At 47.9% G+C, this 21,627-nt stretch overlaps 1 protein-coding gene across 5 annotated transcripts; it reads right to left on the bottom strand.

Moving 5' to 3' along the window:
- Positions 1–2,119: 2,119 nt before the first annotated feature.
- On the bottom strand, positions 2,120–21,476 carry STK11IP (serine/threonine kinase 11 interacting protein). Of its 5 annotated transcripts, XR_008437880.1 has the most exons (25): positions 21,280–21,476; positions 20,978–21,180; positions 18,833–18,907; positions 18,511–18,606; positions 17,506–17,613; positions 17,227–17,298; positions 16,116–16,245; positions 15,843–15,946; positions 14,959–15,048; positions 13,921–13,962; positions 13,266–13,433; positions 12,888–12,969; positions 12,411–12,782; positions 12,037–12,227; positions 10,950–11,060; positions 10,024–10,219; positions 8,129–8,620; positions 6,543–6,658; positions 6,254–6,351; positions 5,895–6,073; positions 5,563–5,647; positions 4,997–5,079; positions 3,264–3,490; positions 2,679–2,960; positions 2,120–2,436 (listed from the first exon to the last, which is right to left on the bottom strand). XR_008437880.1 is itself a non-coding variant. In XM_053982471.1 (24 exons), exons 1-24 carry the CDS (start codon positions 21,332–21,334, stop codon positions 2,820–2,822), a joined length of 3,516 nt encoding a protein of 1,171 aa, XP_053838446.1. In that variant the 5' UTR covers positions 21,335–21,476; the 3' UTR covers positions 2,120–2,819. The 5 variants fall into 5 exon arrangements, 3 of the variants coding, with proteins under 3 accessions (XP_053838446.1, XP_053838447.1, XP_053838448.1); XM_053982471.1 differs by having other exon boundaries at positions 2,120–2,960; XM_053982472.1 differs by lacking the exon at positions 10,950–11,060 and having other exon boundaries at positions 2,120–2,960.
- Between the last annotated feature and the right edge of the window lie 151 nt (positions 21,477–21,627).

Below are 21,627 nucleotides of genomic sequence, written 5' to 3'. Positions count from 1 at the left end.
AGCACAGGCAGGGAAACAGAGGTTCACAGCAGCCTTGCTCTGTGCTAGCAGCTGAGTGCTGGAGCCCAGTGCACCCAGAAAAGGAGAAGAAGAAGGAACAAAATCCAGATTGCTTAAGAGCACAGCTGGGAGATGGCATAATCAAAACTGAGACAGGCAGAAGATATCTGCAGCGGTTCAAGATATATTCCACCTTTCTGCACACCCCAGCTGTCCTAACACACCTAACACCCCAGTTCCCACACAGCCATCAGTGGGATGCCTGTAGTGCTGGATGGTGGAGTGTGTCAGGGGAGCCCTTGCACACACCCAGCTGATGCAAGGAGATCGGTTAATGTAATCACTGCAGGAGGTGCAGGAGGCCCTACAGCAAAGCATTTGTGATCATGGAGTAACCAAAAAGGGGTTCATCTGTAATAACCAGGAGAAAAGGCTAAGTGAAAACAAAGCAAGTGTTTCATGAGGCAGGAGACAGGTTGCAGCAGTACATGTGAGCTTTCCCGTCAGTGCAGCAGCCAAAGGAATGCAGAAAAGCAGGGTTCTGTTAATGGGAACAAGAGGCTGGTGTTGAGCTGGGAGCACAAACCACCACAGCCATGGCAAAGAAGAGAAGCAAATGAGTAGTCACCTCTGAAATAAAAAGCAGGAAGAGCTTGAGAAGAGCAGTGGACAGGCACACAACCAAAATCTTTGGTTCTGGCAGTCCACACTTTGTCAGGCCCCTCAACACATACCCAGATACTGGAGCAGCAAAGGTGTAGTAGCTTGGCTAGGATCAGAAAAGCAAGTTCCAGGGATGAGTTTTCTCAGGGAATCAGCTTGAGCAGAAGAGACATCAAGGAGCTGGTCCAGTAACTCCAAATTTGACTCTTGCCCTTTGTGAAAAATGCAACTATAGAAGGTGAAGGCAGAACTTACACAAGCTCCTTAAATGGCAAGATGAAGACATAAAACCCTGCTGGTGTTTACTGGCTCAGCTCTCTGAAAGTCCTTCCCCCAGACAAAGCTGGGGACTGAAATCACTCCCACTTAAGGTCTGAGATCCCCAAAGGAACAGAGAGCAGCAGCCATATGCTGATTGAGGAAGAGGGGGGAAAGTGGGATGAATTGTGACATCTGCCTCCAGACAGTGCAGATCTTATCAAGTCTGTAGAAGGCTAGATAAAAATGTCGGCCACTGTGGGCCTTCAGCAACTCAACTGCCTCTGGAAGGGACAGAAGAATGCCCAATAGTACAGTGACCCCAAGAAAGAGTGGCCTTCACACCCAGGATGGAAACTGAATTTCCTGCTCACCTAAGGCTATAAGGATGGCATAGATGGGTTTGAGCAGGAAGGGAAACTTTATTGCATCTTTTCAGGGAAGAAGAAGGATGCAGTGGGGCCAAGTCCCTGCTGTTTTCTCGACAACAGAAACTGAAGCCACTGACACCAATTTTGGGCACGTGGAAAGTTTAAATGTCATAGAGACTACTGTGAATAGCTGCCATATTCAATATCCAAAGAAAACAGGCATCAGGTCACTGAATGTCAAATGTACATCTTTATAAAAATCAAGATCACATTGACATAAAATAGAGGTTTGTCACTAAAGATTGAACAGTCAGAAATCTTGCCCTGAAACTGCAGACTGAACATTCATAGGAAAACAGAGATGCTGTTCTGGGAAAAGCTACCATCAGTAAAGGTCCCTACTTAGGGTATCAGATCCCACCTTGAAGAACCTAGAGGCAGGCACTCCCACCTCCACAGTCACACCAACAGCAGCTCCTGAGAGAGTCAAGCCTCTGAGGGCCTGTACAGCCAGTAAGCAGTGTGCTGGGCCTGAAAGGCCACAGGATGCCCACCTGAAGGCAACTGTCAAAGGAGAACACCACAACCTGTACCTGGTGTCAGTCTAATCCTGTTTAGAACTTGTTCCTTTGTTGCTGCTTGGAAGCCAGGAAGGTAGAGAAGATTAGCCTAGCAGCCCATTCACACCCACCCTGAACAGGACAGGGAGAATGGCCTGAATCTGATGAGATACTAGGGAACCCTTGGGGCAACGGCAAAGCTAGTATGGAAGCCCTTAGAAAGACATTACAACACTGCAAAAGAATGAAGCAAGGAATACATGACAATTCAATAAATATAAGCTTTTATTATAATAGAAAACAGTAAAACTCATGTTAAAATAGACTCTTGCTTTTGGACTTCTCAGAAAAAGCCTAAGCCTTGGTTATACTTGCTGGTGTCCATCAAGGTCCTGACCCCTAAGAAATGAGCAACACATTTCTGTGCTGAGAACCTTGAGGCTCCTTCCTCCTAGTGACAGTGAAAGACTACAGCAGCAGACTGAGCCATGCCCCATCAGGCAAAGAGGCAAGGGCTCTCTGTGGGGTTGTGTACAACATGCTTCATCCCCTTGTGCAATCAGGCTCCGGTTTGAAGCAGGTAGCTTTAGGGAAACCACAGACAAGAAGGAGGGAGAGGAAAAAAAAAATTATCAGCATATAATGATAGCTGTCCTGAAACAGCTAAGAAGGCAGCAAATGCAACTGCCAGAAATGGCACCTGACTGCCTTTTGGTAGCTTACACACTATTACAAGGAACACTCTCCACCTTCTCCTTCAGTGGCCAGTCCAGTGCAAATAAATTACTGTGCAACCTGAACCATCATGTGCTCCCCTCTTACTCACCAGAAGGGGCCAGGGGCAAGAGTAGAGTGGAAAGCAGAGGCCACAGGACAGCAAGGTCATATGGGAAGTGGAAGACACTTGTGCACCACTGCTGGCACAGCAGCACTTGACTCCAAGTCCCGCCCGCTCCAGCCACCAGGCTCACTCCAGTGCCTCATACACAGCCTTCCGGAGCTCGATTGAGAACATCTCCTCCCAGGGCCCACGGATCCACTCCACCAGCTCTACCAGGAGCTCAGGGCACTCTGTACGGATGTGCCAAGTGCTCTCTAGCTTCAGTACCTGGCAGGGAGGAAAGGTAGAGAGGTGAATGAGCAGACTGGCCTGACAGGTACCAATTAGCCCTGAGCCACCATCCCCCAGCACAGCTGCCGGTTCCTCCTAATTCCTCTGTGACCTCCTCCTCCCTCTCTGCTGCCAGCAGTTGAGTGTCCCTTGCATGACTTCCCACTGTGCTCCCTGGCTCTGTGGTACAAGGCCCTGGGTGAGGATGGAGATGACAGCCCCAAGACATTCTTGCAGGAACAGGATCTGAGCACAGTCAGCTCAGGTCAGCATTCTGAGCCCATGACCGCTCCCAGTTACCTCATCGTAAAGCATCAGCTTGATGTCACAAGGACAGAGGCGATAGGTTATGATATTGCTAATACTGGTGATTGGCTGCTTCTCCTTCAACTGGATGTTGCTCCTAGGAGGCATTTCTCCCTCATGGTCTTCATCCAAGGAGGGCTGCACCTGCCATTGGTGATTCTCCTCCAGCAGAAATAGCATGCTTCGGGTACTCAGCAGAGTCACAGGAAAAGCAGATGCCCCTAAAAGGATATGAGGGAATAAGAAAGGCTTCGCCGAGAGCCTGAGTCACCACAGAACCAGCTTTGCTCTCCATTCCTTCCCTAGGGAAATCCTTTACAGCAGCAGTAACTTGGGTGCACCACTTTATCCAGCTTCCTGACTGAAGAGGGGACCAGGGTACTGAAATGTGGCTGGGCTTGACCAGGTTATCCAATCTTGTTGCAGGAGCATGCACATGAAAGACCACTGCCCAGCAAGGCTCCATGCCCTCAAGTGAGGCAGGAGAAGTCACTTGAGTCCTTTGACCTCTTAAATAACATTTTACTACTCCTTAGTTAAAATTTGACAGCTGCAGCTCAAAGCCTGCCTTTTTTGGCCTGGATTTGTCTGGCTGCAGATATTTGATGGGTGGAACAGAGAGCACACACATCAAGTTTAATACCAAGCTGGGATGCATCATAAATATTACAGGAAATAAAATAGTTTTGATAAACTTTAGGGAACATAAATATAATCCAGCTATTTCAGTGGATGCAAATTAAAAGCACAGGAACTTGGGAATAAGTTAGATGCACAGCAATAGGGCACCATTAGCAAAACTGGCTGAGGTCACAGGGGATCACAAGCTCATGCAACAGTATGTTGCTTTTCTCATCACATCTCACTCTTGGGAATTAGTAGGACTATCAGAAAGGGGATGTTTAATTAATCCTGTCTACTTGGTAATGAGATGTCAGCTGGAACTGTGTCCAGTTTTGGGCACTGTACTCTACGAGAGGAAAAAACTGTAGAGTAAGAAAAATGCACTGTAAGTTCTCCCTCTCACATACTATTTGTTCAGCTTGAGGATAGCAATATACGTACTTCCCACAGATTCCTTTTGATCCTCACACTCTCACACCTCCCCAATGGTCAATGGTGACCAGGGGTGCAAAAGCTTAGCAAAATGGTCAGAATGTGATTAAGAGCTAGGCTGCTTTTTTTCAGTGTCCCAAGCTATGACAACGCTGGAATTGTTCACTGAAGACTCAAACCCTAAGTTTAACACATCTGTCCCTCAGCAAGGCCTGGAACAAAACTTGAAGGGCTCCAGCAGGCTTCTCCTGTACTATCATCTCAGGTTCTGGACACCTACTTCTGTTTTCCCAAATAAAGGAGCCTTTCAGCAACTCACACAAACCATCTGTTTTTGACTCCTCATCTTTCCCTCAGATCAGGGCAATGATCCAGCCCTCAGATAATCTCTAGCTTCTCAAGCTGTCACCAAAACTGGTGTGCAAGACCAGCTGCTCCCTAGAGCCTAGACTTCCATGTAGCAAAGGACTGGGAGATTCGCTGGATGTACAGAAGTATGCTGCTATTCTACACAACCCAACACTACAAAAGAACCCTCACTCATGCCCCCACCCCATTTCACTGCTGAAAAAAGGGCACAGCTCTTTTCCCCTAGACTGTACACTAAAATCACAAGCATGTAAGCAGACAGCACAGCGTGTGGGACATCTGGCTACTGAAATCTCCTGTACCTTGGATCAGGTATGCCAGCAGGTAGAAGAAACAAGTGCCATCTGCAGCTGTAGAATCTGTGGTCTTGGAGTCCAGCAGAGGCCTGGAGGAGATACAACAGTGGGCTGATAAGGAAGCACTCTGTTTCCAGTCTAGGTTTGCTGTGAACTAGCTACTCTTCCCAGTCCTCTTGGGGAAGGGAAGAACCCATATCTCTTCAGATAATGCAAAGTCCTCCCTCTCCTGGTCCTCTGACTACCACCTTGACAGCCAGGAGCCAAATGTTTCTTGCAAGAAAGAAGGCTGCCCTATGCCTCCTGCTTTTTCTCCCTCCATTATAACCTGGCTCCTCCAGAAGAGCTGAAGTTGCCCCGCCTGGCTCAGCCCCTGACACCTTTTTGCCTGTTCGCCCTCTGTGCAGCAGGCACTTGAGACAGCTGCCTTAAACCACTAACATAGGCCTGGCTGCAACTCCAGTAGTGCCTCCTTCTGTGCTACCCTGTTTCCAGCACCATGCTTCCCAGGGTCTGCTGGACAAGCAGACACCCCTTTCTACCTGAAATCCAAACTTCTCACAGGCTCTTACCATAGCCAGTGTTGGGGATTCATTTCCACAATGGGGATTTCCTTCACCTTACTCCTGTGCTTAGCAGGCAATTCTTGCATGAGATCTAAAGAGGGGGAGAAGGCAGGTGTCTTTTACTGCAAACCCAAGGGCAGTACGCAACAGTTCAGGACACTTCTCTGCTGTTCAGAGAGGTTCCAAGTTGTGATGGCAGTGAGATTTTCTCACAGCTTTTTTTATGACCTGTCAAGAAGTTTATTTCCAACATATATCCAACAATAGCTGTCCTGATAGTTCCCCAAAAACAAATATTTCAAATCCTCTCCCCCACGCCCCTACAGTTCTACTCTTACCTGTCAAGGTCTGCAGGAACTGGTCACAGCAGCTTTGGTTCCGGATCAGCAGATTGTAGGAAGTTTTTGGGTTCTCAAACTCCATTCGCAAGGTCTGGTGGCAGAGTCCCACTTCCAGGTGAGAAATATCAGATAGGTAGTGAGAGTCATTCTTCTTCAGCCAGTCTGCAGGTTGTCCCCTAATCACAGAGCACAGCCCTCAGCTGCAGCAGGCTGCCCCATCTCCTCTCCCATGTCAGACTGCAGCAGGGGGTTTGCCAGAAGAGTCTGTGCATGTCACCACCCCTCCAGGGTAAGGGCAGCAAGGCTAGCACAGGCTGGCACTACCCAGCACTCACAGACTGCTGCAGGGTCCTCACCTGATAGCTCCAGTGACTTCCAGAACATAAATCTTGAGATCAGAAGCAACCAGGACTGAGAGGAACTCTTCTGGCCGGCCAAATTTCACCATGACCACCTAGAGCACACAGAGGGTGGGTCATAGCTTTGGCCTGCCCCTTGACAGCTCATCCACAGAAAGGCCAGACTCAAAGACAGTTCAGCTCCCTTCACATCCCACAGTCTCTGAGATGCCACCTCAGTGCAGAACTCACAGGGTGGCAAGGGAGACAGCAGAAAAGTTGTAGGAGTGGTGCTGTGAGAGCTCACCTTGAGGAAGCACTGGAACTCCTCAGCATTCTCCTCAAAGACTTCCATGTCCAGGTATAGCCTCAGGCGATGATCCACTGACCGGAAGTCCCTCGTGTTCAGGACACTGTTTACAGCTGAGGAGAGCAAAGGGCAGCAATGACACTGTCCACTGCCCGGGCAATCAGACAGGCACCAGGGCAGCACTGTCACCCCCCTCTGCACACCTGCTTCCATCAAGTCTCTCCTCAAGACAAAGGGCCAAACCTGTGGGCTTTACAGGCCACAGGTCTTCATGTGGAGATAAAAGAGGAATTCACTGCTCCAACACTTGCTTTTTTTTTCAGATATACAAAGCTTTGGTCTAAGCCAGATTCAAACTGTGCTTGGCTGTTTAGTCACAGAAGGACACTGCTTTGCTGCTGGATTTGGCAGGAGGACAATTCTTTATCACAAAACCAGAAAGATATTTCTTATTTCAGTTGGTGTCAGCTCAGGTCAACTTTTTAACTAACTTTGATTGTGGCAAGGTTAAAGGGGCCTGAGGAAGACACAAATAAAACTGCTAAAGCGTATAATTAGGTTTGTCATGAAATTGTATAGCCAAAAAATTTATACAACAGCCACAGTACTGCCCATGAGTTCACACTTCCCAGCACAGCCTGCTCTCCACCAGAAACGCTACACTAATCAACCACTCCTCACCAGGAACTTTCCATAGGCTCAGTTTTAAATTGGGACCTCACAGTTTGACCCCAGAAAAGAGACTGCTTTATTTCTCATACTTCAACTGTACAAGACTGAACATAGCAACCTTAAAACTGTGATTCCACACTGACTCTTCTTTGAGGCACAGCAGTCTTGAAGGACTGGGGGAGACCTCTATAGATGAAGAAAACAATAGGCTGTAAATCAGAACTACACTCAGCTGCAGTAGAGTCACTTGCTGGGCTAGACCAGATAACCTCCACAGCTCCTTTCCAACTTGTTATTCTGTAAACCACAAGCTGATACCCAGGCAAAGGCAGTCTGCTACATCAGAAATCCAAGGTCCTTCAGAAAAATCATTTGTGGACCTCCTGTCTTGCATGACAGCTCTCACACAGCCAGCATGCAGTCTCTTGGACAGGTTTTGTCATCTGAAGCTCACAAAAAAGTGAGGAAAGCACAAACAACTGTAGATCCACAAACCAGAGCCTCCTACCAGCACAGCAACTCACAATGCACTTAAGCCAAAGAATAAATACAGAGGAATTGTGCATACTATTTTCCAAAGGTAATGCTCCAGCTGGCAGCTCATGGATGCCACAGGAACGCAGTGTGTCCATAACTGAGCAATGCAGCTTCCAGAACAAGACCCTATTACTCAGACTCTAAGCAATAATAGGTATTAGGAGCTGACTCACTTTTCCTATCTTCAGGCATGAGGATTTAACAAAGAGGGGAATCAAAATCTCTGCTCATAAGAACCATATGTTTATGGCTGCTCATACTTGATGTCCCCCTTCCCCATTAAACAAGAGGAAGTGTACCCTGCAAGCACCAATGATAAAACCAGCAACAAGCTGTCAACACCCCTAAACCCTGCACAGCTTCCTCATACTCACAAGGACTGAGATTCCATGTTTCCTCAGACTCAGAGTTCAAAGAGAGCGGGGAAGGAGTGGGCCCCCGAGAAACACTGTAATGGTAGCTTCCCATCAGGCTGCCCCCATTGGTGTCCGTGTGGCTGAGGGACAAGTACTGGCTCTTCACGCCCTGCTCCTTCCCACAGCTGCCCTCTGATCCGTGGCAGGTGGGATGAAGAGTGCTGTCAGGCTCAGCGCTCGGCTCCGGGCTCCTGGTGCTGTTGCTGGTGTCTATCTCCGAGCTGTCCTCCCCACCAATGTAGAACTTCCTGCTCTCACTGGCCAGGACAGATGTTTCCTCTGGGCCCTCCGGCTGGCTGCCTCCCTCCAGCACAGAGTCTGACAGGTCCTCACTCGTGCTGTCGGCACCAGGCGGCAGAGGTGTGCTGGAGCACTCCTCTGAAGGCAGAATGACCACGTGGTCACTGGAACAAGTGGGACAGGCTATGGGCTCACCAGCTGCTGCAGGACCTGTGAAAGATTTTGTCAGGTATAAAGAAAAGCCAGAACAGCTCTCCCTAGCAAGATTTTACTTTCCCCCACCTCCTCTGCAAACCATGAACCCTCCCTTTTCCAAGTAGAGAATAGTTACAGTCTGACTTGAGCAGCTTGTTGAGCAACTTGTTCAGAAGCATATCCTACATACCTCCCCTCACAAATCAACCGGAAATTCTGGATCAGTGCCACATGAAATAGTTCTGCTCAGATTTAGGGTGCCCAGTGTGTGCTGTGGTTGCAACTGAAACTGTATCAGGGCTTTGTCTCATGACTTTCCTCCACTTCACAGCTGCAAGTGCTCACATAACCTTGGAAGCCCAAGCTCATGACCAGTCAATCCAATCTTCCTTAGCCACCTCCATTCCCAGCATGCTGTGTCCCTTCCCCAGCTGTCCTCATCCCTTATGACACTGATTCCTGTTGCTCCCTTCACCCATACCAGAACAAATTCCCAGCTGGATCATGGGATTCCCATTACTCTGGCAGAGAGAAGAAAGTATCCTGGGGTGGAGAAATGCTGCAGCCAGGACAGCACTTCTGTGTTCACTGCAGTACTTCAATCCCAGGATACTTTGTCAAACAGCATCTTTTCAGCTACAGCACTCCCCACTTCAAATAGAAACTGAGCTTTGAAAAATACAGCAATCAAAAGATGCCTACTCATGACTAGTCACATCTCAGCTGAAATACCACATCTAGTTTTAAACAGCCAAAGAAAAATGTAGACAAATAGGAAAAAGTACAAAGACCAGCAAGAAACTGAATGTATGAGATATGACTGACAAGCAAATTTTCTAGAGAATTTATATTATTTAGTCCAGAGGACAGAAACCAGGAAAAGCTGCCAGGGGAGAACAATGGCCCTCAAGTACAAAAAAAGGAATAAATTGCTCCTCCGAAGTGGCAGCAAGAGTGGGCTCAAGATCACAGACAGGGAGACTTAGATTAGGGCTCTGGTTGTTTCTCTGATGTCCAACAGCCAAAGTTTCACCTAAAATACTGATGCAGATTCCCTGGAAGCTTCCATTAGCAAAAGCTCTTTAGAAAAAATAAAGTCTCTGCGGCAGAACTGACTACATCACCTTTAAGTCCTCTCCCAGACTTCAGTTTCCAGCACCTTTGTGTTCCCCTAGGCTACCCAGAACAGGAGTGCTGTTTGCTTAACCTTAATCCAGTGGTTTTTTCCTGCCAGGAAACAAGGCAGGCTTTTCCCAGTCCAAGTAGGCCAAGTGAGAGTTCATCCCACAATAGGTTTTAAATTCCAGTACAGACAACACATCTCCTATACATTCCATGCTCTGTACCACAGCTACCACTCTAGAAGTCTGCCTGGGCATTAATTAGGAAACATCCTTCTTCTGGGCACTACAGCCTACCTTGATCTGAGGCAACTAGAGTCTCCAGGATTTTGGTGTCTCCAAGCTCTGAAGAATAGGAACCTTGATGCCAGGGGGGCAGGGACTGTGAAAACTCCTGCTTGCATTTCAGGCACTGGAGCTTCATGCATCCCTTCTCTTGGTCCTGATTTTGCCGATTCTCCTCAACAGCTGGGGACAACACTTTGAGGATACACTATAAATAGCAGCACAGGGAAAAGGATGCTATCAGGTAGCTATGATTGTCCTAATAAAAATCAAGCTTCTGACACCAGCAAGTCTTTTCACATGCCTCACTATAGCATTTCAGAGTGTAAGGGGAAGAACATTTCCCAGTTGTGCAAAACTTGCCAGGGGCATGGAGCTTCACTGCAGTAGACCAAGACAACTGGTTTTTGCAGGTCTGTGCCTGAGAGTTACATACTGACAGGCTCCCTCTAGAACTCTGATCTCAAAGGTCCCATCTATTTGTGTCTTGTGTCTAACAACTTGTTTAAATGTACTTAAATGGTATCTTGAGAGAAATTAATGAATTAGAGGCCAGAGTCCCTACAGCAGCTATGTGGACATAGCACTGACATTCACTGTCCAGAGGACCAAGCACAGGCCAGCACATCACTCAGCACCCACAAAACATGACACTGCATGTGCACAAGTAATGATCACTAGCTTGACTACAAACTTTTCAGACCAAGAGGGAGAAAATTGCAAGACTCTCTCCTTGACAGCAATGTTTATGCTACAGGAGCTCCACTGCCCATGGCCATGCTCACAGGGCCCTCCACAGGTCATCTGTACAAAGAAGAAATCCCAACAAGCCAGACACGGGCAGCAGGTGCTCACATACTCTGAGAACAGCAGCCCTATGCTGCTGGAAGAATTCAGTGTCTTGCAGTAACACTTCCCCCTCCCCAAGCCTCCCCCACCTGCAGACACTGCTCCGGGCAGTCGTCAAGCACCACATATCTGCGCTTCTGCCGGTCTTTGCGAATGTAGCTGAAGTGCAACGTGAGGACAGGGAAAACTCGCTCCAGGTCCTGCAGGGGACAGAAAACACCTTTCTAGGATGAGGGAGAAGCTTTCACAGACTACATTTGCTTGCAAACAGCTGAAACATGGCCATACAAGCACTTAATTTAGTGTATCCTAATCATCCCTCCACAGCTGATAGCATCTGGGAGTCTGGTAAAATGGGCAGAAAAAAATAAACAAATATAAAGCTAGTAAGTGCTGACAAGACTTGCACTGAGTGCTTGAAAAATTGCATAAGCGCTTGAAACTTAAAACAGTAACTCTCAAGGCCTAGAACAAAGCATTTCAAACAAAATACCTTTTTCATGAAGGTATTTCAGAAGAATATCAAACCACAAACATTCAAAGAGGCACAAGGGCAGGGTTTAAAAATGAGTTGGAGCTTTTAGAGAAAACAGAATTAGAGAAACCTGTGAATATGTCTGTATACAGACTGAATGTTAAAATCTTACCACAAGGAAAAGGGGATTTCCAAACTCCCTTTCTAAAGAACCACAAAAGCCAAATAGGGCTGGTAATGCTAAAGTGTGTACCTAGAGCAGATAGCAAACTGCCCACTGAGCTGCCAGGAGCTTTTTAAACATCACACTAGGCTCTGTGCTGCTCTAGAAACAATGCAATCCACAAAGAGTCCTCCAAGGCCAGGGTGATATCCCAGCGAGGAATGGAGGAAGGAGATCTCCATTTCATTTAAGTTTCTCTTGAGAAGTCTCTCATTCCTCCACACCAAAACAAGTCCAGTCATTGGCTTTAAATTCCATCTTTTGAAGAGATTTGATGCTGCCTTCTGCTACATTATCATAGGTAGTCTAAGCAATACAGATGTCATTAGATACACATGCATTGGGTTGAAGGAATGCTCAATCAGGCTTTGCAGGAGCTAGGAAAACACCTGCAGGATTCTCAACGGGAGCCCAAATCCAGAATACTGCCATACACAGGGAGTAAGATGATAAAGGCTCACAGAGAAGTGTAACTCACCATCCTTTTCCAGGTCAATTCAGAGGTCTCCACATTCTTCAGGCATTTCAGCTCCAGCTTGTGAAGAACTCTGGCAGCCTTCAGTTCCACCTCAATCACATGCTTAGCTGTGACTCGCAGGAAGATCCAGTCTGGCTCTGGGTCCCCTTCACCTTCTATTTGGCTCACCAGCACTGGCTGGCACAGGTCCACTGCCAAACAAGACACAATACAGGTCAGTACAGGCAGCAGGCCTTCAGTCCTGCTGGACCCAAGTCCTTAGTATTCCCACAATACTGGGCATCATGATACAGCTTCAGAGACAAATCACATTTGATTAATCTATCTTGTTGTCATCCAAGACCTTAAAAACAGCACTAAAAGGACCTGTTTACCTTCTACCTTCTCCTCTTCTTCTTCTCCAAGCATTAGCTCATCTGCCTCCTCTTCTCCTCTCTGTTCTCCTTCCATAGGCTCATCCAGCTGTACTTCAGGCTCTTCCTCCTTTGCAGTGTCGTCCAAAGGAGGAGAAGATCTTTCTTCCTGCGGTAATACTTGGGGCTTTCCTTGCTCTGGGTCAGAGCTCTCACTCTGCAAGTCCATTGCAGCAGGTCTGCCTGTGATCTCATCTGCAGAACGGCTGCGGGACATGATGGGCACTTGGTCGTGCTCCTCCAGGTGTCTCTTGTACTGCAGCCAGTCAGCACCAAAGCGATCTCTGAAGCTGGCCAAGCGCTTCATCTCCTTCTGATGCTCTAGGACCAGACCTGCAAAGAGAAAACTGGGGAAGTATGAAGGTAGTCACCAGGCCAGAGCACTCTTACTGTGGGCAGTTTAGCTGCAATGTTATTAAGGAAGACGACAAGCCTCACCAGCAGAGAGGGGTAATGCCTGCGGCTCGTGTTCTGTGTCACTTGGCTCCGAAATACTTGCTCTGCGCACTTTGACTTTTCCCTGGAAAAAAACAGGAAAAAAGTAGTTGTGAGGAACTAAAACAATGAAAACAGCACCTGGTGAAGTGCTCTGCCAAGCTGAAGGGCTTATAGCTGTTACAGTGTAGGGACACACCCTGAAACACTTGTGAGGGTATATGAAGATTAATTTTAAAGTCCCTTCCTAACACACAGCAGTGTAGAGGCTCACTAACCATGCAGTCAGTACCAGACCACATCTCACTGCAGGAGGCTTTCATGTCAAGGCAGCCCCTTCACCCAACATGCCAGCTACATGGCTATATGTCAGTCCCAGACCTTGCTTTTCTTTCGAGGGACCCTGATGGCCACATTCTCTGATGGGGACTGACTGTCGCTGAAGTCTGCAGCACAGGAGCTCTCCAGTGCACTGCGGTCCAGTGCAGTCTTCTCTGAGGTAGAAGTGTGGATGGACTGGGACACACTTTGCACAAGTCTTGGAAGGTGCTAAAGCAAGAAAAATAGAGTATTTCCAGCTGAGTGCAAAGGACAGATAAGGTAACCAAGCCACAACTCAGGCTGACAGCTTTCCTGCTCCTCACCCCAAGCTTTCACCATCTCAGTCAAAACACTGACAACAGATCCTGCCTGATTGACTGGATTGTTTATCACAACCACTCTCATTTACCTCATTCTCTGCCTTTCTTAAAAACTGATAACTATTTTGCTGATATGTAGAGCAAGTGTCAAGTACCATACACTACCTGAAAAGGAAACAGGCAAGTCTCCAAGTCCTGCAAGGCTACAAAAGCCAGAATAAATTACACTGGCCAGTTCCAACAATTATTAGGAATCAGCATGAACTGAGACAAAACGATCTGTGTCAAAGTCAAGGTAGCCCATAAAGATTTAATAGGACACACGACAACGCAAAAACCTGTCAGAGTTCCCAGTCCCAAAGCCAGTAAGATCAGTTTTTAACAATTATACTTACCATTAGGTCTGAGGAAGAGAGTGGCTCCCCGTCCAAGAAGAACTGTAATTAGAGACCCATTTGCAGTCAGATTCCATTTGGCTGGCACATACTCAGGACAACTTCTGCTGACTCCTACTTCCCTTCAAGCCACCCTAGGGTTGGGATCCCTGGCAAAAAAACTGCAAAGAAACAACCCTGTTCCTGCCTATCCACCATTCCTTTAGTTGTAGCTACCTACAATAGTATATAAGGCCAGAAGGGACTGTTGTAGTTTTCCTGTTTACAGACTTCATAACTTCCAGAAACATATCCAAGACAGTTTGCGGAAGCGATACAATGGATTATTCTACAACAACTCGAATTGTTTTGAAAGGTACTCACTTTCACCTCAAAGCCTGTATCCTACTTCTAGCCTGACTCCACATAGCTTCCAGTAATTTGAGCTCAGTGAAGCTTTTTCCAAGATGCAGTTTGAAGACAATGAATCCAGCCACTTGCCACTAATATGAAGGCCAGACCAGCTCTGGAACACCTTTGACCCTTAGCAAGTAAGTTTATTTTGCTAAATTGCCAGAACACTGGCTTTGCTGGCTTCTTTATTTGAAATCAGATTACCAAGAACTGACCTAAGCACTGGAGTGTAAGGGAACAGTAATGACACCTGACTGAGAGCAGAGTGAAGGAGACACAGAGGTGGCTGTGGCTGCCAAAGCAATACATACTTTGGTAAGGTGGGCAAAGACTCTGAGTTCCTTCTTTGCACAGTCCAGCTACATTGTTACTATCTAGCATGAACAGAGTAAAGTTCTGAGCAAAACTGAAATAGTTTTGAGGTGTTGCAAACCTGAGATCAGTATTCAACTCTGTGCTGGCCAGCACATCATGTAAAAATTTAAGGTTAAACTACTCTACTGCAGGTAAAGGAAAAAAAAAAAAAAAAGCAACCACAACACAGCTGGAATAAATCTGCAAGTTTCCTCTCCCTCATTTGCCCTGAGTGTTAGAACACCCTATGCCTTCAACAGCAGGGGCAGAAGGCAGGTGGCTAATACTCACATTGGAGAAGGCTGCCCTGGGAGACACATGGACAAGGGCTGCAGATCGGTGATTTTGATGGAACCATATTGGGTTTCCCTCCAAATGTAGCTGGGTGAGGGAAACAGACAAGTTGTTACTAGAAGCAATAGTCTCTACCCAAGTCTATCCTACCTGCAGGCTCCAGTCTTTCTCTCTGCTTCAAGAAATATCCTTGTAGTGGAACAGTTACCAAGCCAGGAGAGGACTAGGCTTTTAAAATGCTTCTTGAAATTAGCTCAGCAAATAGAGAAGCAGATTAAAGTACCTCCTATTCATGACCTAAATCATTATGAGCTTTTTCAGTACTGACTCTGAGAAGTGTTGAAAGAACAGTCCTTTGCAGGCCCAGAGAAGCTGCAGATGTCCCATCCCTGGAGGTGTTCAAGGCCAGACTGGATGCAGCTTTGAGTAACCTAGTCTAGTGGGAAGTGTGTCCCTGCCCAGGGCAGGAGGGTTGGAACTAGATCTTTGAGGTCCCTACCAATTGAAACCACTCTCTGATTCTATGATCTTCCTTCACAAACACTATAGTGACTGCCATGCTCCTTCAGACTTCTCTGAACACACAAATCTACAACAGCATTATGGGAGGATCTTTACTGAACTTGACAATGTTAAAATCAGAAAGGATGAACAAGGAAGTGGGGATGAATATAGGAAAAAAGTTTAGCTTAGAAAGGGTCACTAAAAATGAAGGCTGAAACACAGCTGTCTAAGGTTCCCCCATCAGTTTCCTGCAATAAAATTAAATGCTCAAGAGTTGAACTTATCTTTCAAAACTCTCTGGTTACCACAAAGTCTCCATCTTGCACATCCTGACCATGAAATCCCTAATTTACCAACCCATCAGGCTTTATGCTTACTTTTCTTAAATAGTGCAGAGTGGACAATGGTGCCAGCTGGGCATGTTCCAGCAGCAGGTTATAGGCCACATCCAGGTGCTGCAGATTCACAAGCTGTTCCACCCCTGTGAACAAATCAAGAAGCCACCAGCATGCCAGACAACATAACTTAGGAACCTTCCCCAAAACCAAACCCTAGTAAAGATACTTGTGCCCAAGATTTCAAATTCTGTTTGTTCTCAAGGACGACAGGAAGGCTTCAAACTCAGAAATGCTTCTCCCTTGTGGGCTCACCATTAATGCTGTCCAGCTCATTGTTGCGCAGGATCAGAGTCACCAGCTTGGATCGGCTGAAGATGCCAAGGCTTGGCACCTTGGACAGGAAGTTGTACGCCAGATTGAGGTATTCTAGCTCTGTAAGGGTCTGTTCAGAGAGAAGAGCAGCATTGGATCAGTTGGGACCTTATCTCAAAGCCTGGCCCTGAACTCAAGGCAGGGCACTAGCTTCTACCATTTTTTTCATCCCAAGAAGGTCAACCAACAAGTGAGCTTCTTTAGACTGTTTCTGCAGGAAGAGTTCGATGTTCACATTGGGAGTGGTTTGTTTAGGGGCACTCAGCATCATCTGACTGCTTTACAGAATTTGCCAGGAGCACCTTCCTCTTTCCTCGCCAACTTTGATGGAGCATAGGAAAGGACTGGACATCCTGTGCCAGCAAAAGGAGTGAACTACCAAAATAAACCCTTTCATAAGGGTTTACTTACAACCCTTTGTAAAGATGATGCGGAATGATACATTGTGAGCCCCACCAACTCCATGAAAAGCTGTTTCATAGCCTTCCTTCACAGAAGCAGATTGAGTCCAGCAAAGCATGGATTTCACTGCTGTTTCCCAGAAACACATGTGCCATTGTGATGGACTATTCCTTTTCTAGAGTAACTGACTGATTTCTGAGAGCAGGAAGTAAATGCTACCTGCAGTTTGAACAAACTGAACAGTAAGCTTCTACAGCCCCATGCCTGGCTACATTAATTCTCACCTGCTGCACAGATTACAGCAAAGTCTTGGCCACAGTGGAGTGTCCACCCTGTGAGGGGCTGTACCCACAGAGTACAGTGTGTGTATCAGTGCATTTACCACTCAGCCATGCTGGACTGCCAAGTGACAACTAGAGCTAACTCTCTGTCTTAGAGGTGAGGAACACTGCCTTCTCTGCCTCAGTGGCACTCGGACTGCACATACAGGACAACGGTTTTCTGGCAGTAAGTGCTAATTCTAAGCCACACCACATCAGTGTTTTCTTTTATTATACCTCACCTAGTAGGAACGTGATGTCAATGATTACAGAATTTTAGCAGCATCCTCTGCACAGGAGGCAACTGCCGGTCAGTCCAAAATACTCACCGTTAAATAGTGCTCACAATCCTGGATCTTGTTGTGACTCAAATCCAAGATCCTCAGAGCATTCAGTAATTGCTGAGAGACAAAAAGATACTAGATCAGATCCTACAACTGTCTCTGTTACAGCATGAAAAGCCTCTCCTGCTGGGAGAGGCCAGCAAAATTATCACTGCCCGCTTCCTCCCACCCAGACGTAGCAGCAGCAGTAACAGAAGGCCTGGCTCTTGGCTGTGATCATCTCCTCTCTTCTCTGCAGCCATGCAGGAAGGATGCCCCACTCACCAGTGAGTCATCCAAGGCAGTGATTGAGTTATAGCTGAAGTTCACGGTCTGCAGTTCCAACCATGGGAGAGCACAGCTCAGATCTCCACCGCATGCTGAAATTATTTCCTAGGAGGAAGAGAGGAGCCGTACCTTGGTGAGTACTAGCTTTTATAGTAAAAGCAGATGAACACAGGAGAACAGTCTAGAAGGTGGCTGACATACTGTGCTTTACAGACCTTGTCTTGCTTAGAGAGGCAGTGACTTTTATGCCCCTAATTCAAGTATTTGGAGGTGGTGGGAATCCCACGGCCAGATATTTAGAAAGAAAGGAGATGCTTTTGTTTCCTACTCTGAAGTGGCAATAGTTAACCTAATCTGTTAGATTTCTTAGGCTCAGAACACTGAGCACAAAGATTCATGCTAACAAAATCATTTCAGGCCTCCCTCAAACAAAAGCAAGATACATACTTGTGTCCTGACAGATAAAAAAAGCTCTGCAAGCACTCCCTACCATCAGCCCCTGTTCTGCTTCTACATCCCAGAGAGAAGCCCAGAGGCCCACAGCCAGCACAGAACATGCTACTCAGTTCTTCATGGCTGGAGCTTGCCTTCATGTCTCAGAAATCTGCTGGGCAGCAGCGTAGGTACACTGGGGTACAGCATTTCCTCTGACAATAAACTCTAAAAAGGCTGCTGTGGTACAATGAAATAAACCTTGACCAGCTGCAGGCCTTGAATGTGCAAACAGCCAGATACACAGAGCTGTCAGACCTAGCTGACACAAATGTTGTCTAGAACTAGAAATTCTCAAGCAGCTAAAGAGAAGATTACAGAGCACATGTGCTGGCAAGCAGGGAATCCTTCAACACTGGTTGAGACAGGAGAAGGGAGATGAAGCCATACACAACATGAATGAATAAAAGGGCTAACACTGTCTCCTACATCTTCCCTGTGTGAAGAGCTGTAGGATCAAGACAGCCTTTCTCTTGCAATTTACTCCATGAGCTGTGTAGAGACACTCACCTCCAGTGTACTGATACATTTGCAACAGGTTAGAGATTCCAGCTGAGAATAGACAAATCGCAGTCCCCGGAGGCAGTGTGGAGGGACAGACCTCAACTGCAGGAGCGATGAGAAAGTAAGAACAACAGACATCAAAATGTTACACTGGTGGAGCAGATCCAAGTTTTACCCCAGGCAAGTTTGCAGGAGTTCAGTCTTAGCCTTTCAGGGAAGCCACAAAAGCCTACCCAGTTTTTAGGAGTAGAGGCATTCTGCAACCACAAAACTAGCCAAGAAAACCCAAACAGCAAGACTCAAAACCACTCTTGCCGTCTATACTTACTTCCAGATGCCGGAGGGACTTGAAAGGGAAGATCTTCACAGCAGATTGCAAAACACAGTTTGGAACATGAACAAGCTGGAGAAATGAGAAAAGAAGTCTCATGTCAAGTTTAATTTGTGCTGCATTACCACCTACCTGATGCACCAACTGCGGCACCTTGAACAGGCTGTCCCTCCAGCTCTGGTAATCCCTTAAAAGCTCTCTCCCAGTGCTGGTAGTGGCACTGTTTCCCCAGATCCATAGTACAACAGAGGCCACAGAGTATGTTAGCAAGTGTAGTCTTCCAGCCCACAGAGCTCCTCTTCATCTCCCCTGCCCACATGGCTACACTACTTTCAGCACCACTGGGAGGCCTGACAGCTGGATTCCTCATCAGCTATAACCAGCAAATCTACTAAAGACAAAACTAACTGCTGGAGGTATGTTTATCAAGCAACTGAGTAGAATAGCACTCTGGTGGGAGGTGTGCATGTGCATTTCACCACAAGAGGCCAAATAAGGAAAATCACAAGCAGATAAAAAGGAAAACAGAGTCGGTCTCCAAGGCACTGCTAGTGTTAGACTGAGGTGGCTGCAAACCTCCTCTTTGTATTCTGTAGTACAGCCACAGGCTCTTTCAGCACAGGGCAGTTAGGCTGTGTTCATGTACCATAAAGCACCCTATTAAAACCACCTTCTAATGCTTTCTATGGACAGTGCATAAACAGTATTTCTGGCTGCTATTGAAAGTGAGTAATGAAATAGTTACCGCTTCTACTGTAGACAGTAAAGTACAACCAGAAAGACCATCTCTGCCAGTTACATATACACTCGCACAGAAGTGACTCATCAGATGCAGAACAGACATCCTAAGGCCTCATCACCACTACTGCTTCCACAGCTACAGCCCTGCCAGGAATGAATCACTGCCCACTGCCTGCCAGCACTTATGCTGCACATTGAACAAGAGTATTTGTAATGGGAGCTTGCACTGGCAAGCTCTAATGACCAGCTCTAGCAAAGTTTATTTCAGATGACATTCTTGCTGTGTGTCTTGATCATCTCCTCTCCCTCCACTGTCTTAAAAATCTGTCAGGCTGATATAAATTATTAGCTTTTCCAAGTAAACCAGTTACCAGACATCAATGGGCAGCTTCCCCTTCTTTAAAGGCTTGTTGCAGAGAGAGCACATTTTCTAGTGAAGAGGAGCACTCACCACAACATCCTCCTGATTGCAGTGTCCCTTTTTGCCTCCTCCTGCCGGGAGACCCATGTTTCTCCACAGACTGTGGGCCCCACTCTAATCTCCCCACTCACTACACTGTTACAAAATCCTCCCAACAACATTCTGATACTGCTCCACTCTCACAGGAAAAAAACGTTTTTGAAGACATCACAGATTTTATTGCTCAGCCACAATACCTTTTGAGCCCCACTTTAGAACCCAAACCAGCTGCTAATGCCTCTTCTCCTTTCAGGCTCCTTTCACCTCTTCTACCCATCCAGCATGTATCAGTACCGAGTAGAATCATGTGCAGCACCACTGCACATGCCACCTTTCAAAAACCTCTCTGAAGAATTTCTTGATCTGCAGTTTTATCTTTATTACGGCTTCTTTACTACAGCCTATTTATTGTTAAAATTAATGAGGATATGTTACTAGAAATATCCTGTGCTGTGGAACTGATCAACCAGAACCACTGTTCAGGCTGCCGAAGTAAGCAGCAACCTCAGAGTGCACAGAACATCTGACCCCTCTGCTCAAGTTCCCTGGCTCCGCTGCCTTGGGCACATCAATCATCACTTTGGGAGCACTCAGCTGTGCTCAGGTGCCAGATATGCCTGAACTGCTCGAGCCCTTCAGGAAATAATCATTTCCCCAACAATGACAACACCTTACCAAGGTCAGAACTTAATTAACTCCTGCTGCCCCCATTTTTAACTCCGAGAAACTTTCCGCTGACTTGCACGGCTGATCCTAGGTAAGCAGCTATATACTATCGTGCTAAGCAACGACTCCACGCAAGAGCCCTGGGAGAGCTCTCTGACCCACGGAGCCTGCACGTCAGACGGGGACAATGGGCACCAGAGGAGGCTGCTCTGAAGCTGTGCCTGCCACCTCCACTGGCCGGCCCTGCAGCACCCCCGGCCCCGCTACGTACGGACCTTCAGAGAGTGAGTCTTCTGCAGGACGTCGAAGAGGAACTGCGCCTGGAGGATGGCGGCTGTCTCGGCGGGGTGCGAGGGCAGCGCCACGAAGCCCCGGTTCTGGTTGCGGAAGCCCAGGTGCTGTTCGAAGACCTGCGTGAGGTGCTGCAGGGTGGAGGTGAGCAGCGTCAGCGTGCTGGAGCCGTCCAGGACGAGGTCCCCTGCAGGAAAGGGAAAGGACGGGCCAGGCCGTGAGCGCCCACACACCGGGGGCACTGACACGACCCGGCCCAGCGAGGCCCGCGGCGGCCGCCACTCACCGGCGTCCTGCAGCAGCCGCGCCAGGCCGCGCACCAGCGTCTCCGCCGCCGCCATCTGCAGCGGGGAGGCCGAGGCGACTCGGGCCCGGTTCGGCACGGCCCGGCACGGCCGGTCCCGCCGCCGCTGCGCCGCTCTTCCGCGTTACCGCCGAGGCGCGCCCTTCCGCCGCACCAGCGAGGCGGCCGCCGCTCACATCCGGTTGCCATGGAGCCCGCCCCAGCGTCCCCCTCCCGCTCGGCGGGGCCCTCGCCCCCCGGCCCCCGCCCCGCCGCCGTCCCGCGCCGCCGCCCCGCAGCCCCCCCGGTAAGCGGCGGAGGCCCGGCAGCGGCGGCGGTCGGCGCGGAGCG

The sequence above is a fragment of the Vidua macroura genome, chromosome 7 (assembly GCF_024509145.1).
Source record: "Vidua macroura isolate BioBank_ID:100142 chromosome 7, ASM2450914v1, whole genome shotgun sequence".
Lineage (NCBI taxonomy): Eukaryota > Metazoa > Chordata > Aves > Passeriformes > Viduidae > Vidua > Vidua macroura.
Note: the sequence above shows the minus strand (reverse complement) of the source record. Positions and strands in the feature narration are given on the sequence as shown.

Coding starts and splice junctions, on each gene's coding strand:
- STK11IP (XM_053982471.1), bottom strand. CDS start 21,334: ATGGCGGCGGCGGAGACGCTGGTGCGCGGCCTGGCGCGGCTGCTGCAG. Junction 15,049..15,842: donor CTCTGCACTATTTAAGAAAA/GTAAGCATAAAG, acceptor TCCCTCACCCAG/CTACATTTGGAGGGAAACCC. Junction 13,963..14,958: donor CCAGGGCAGCCTTCTCCAAT/GTGAGTATTAGC, acceptor CTCTAATTACAG/TTCTTCTTGGACGGGGAGCC.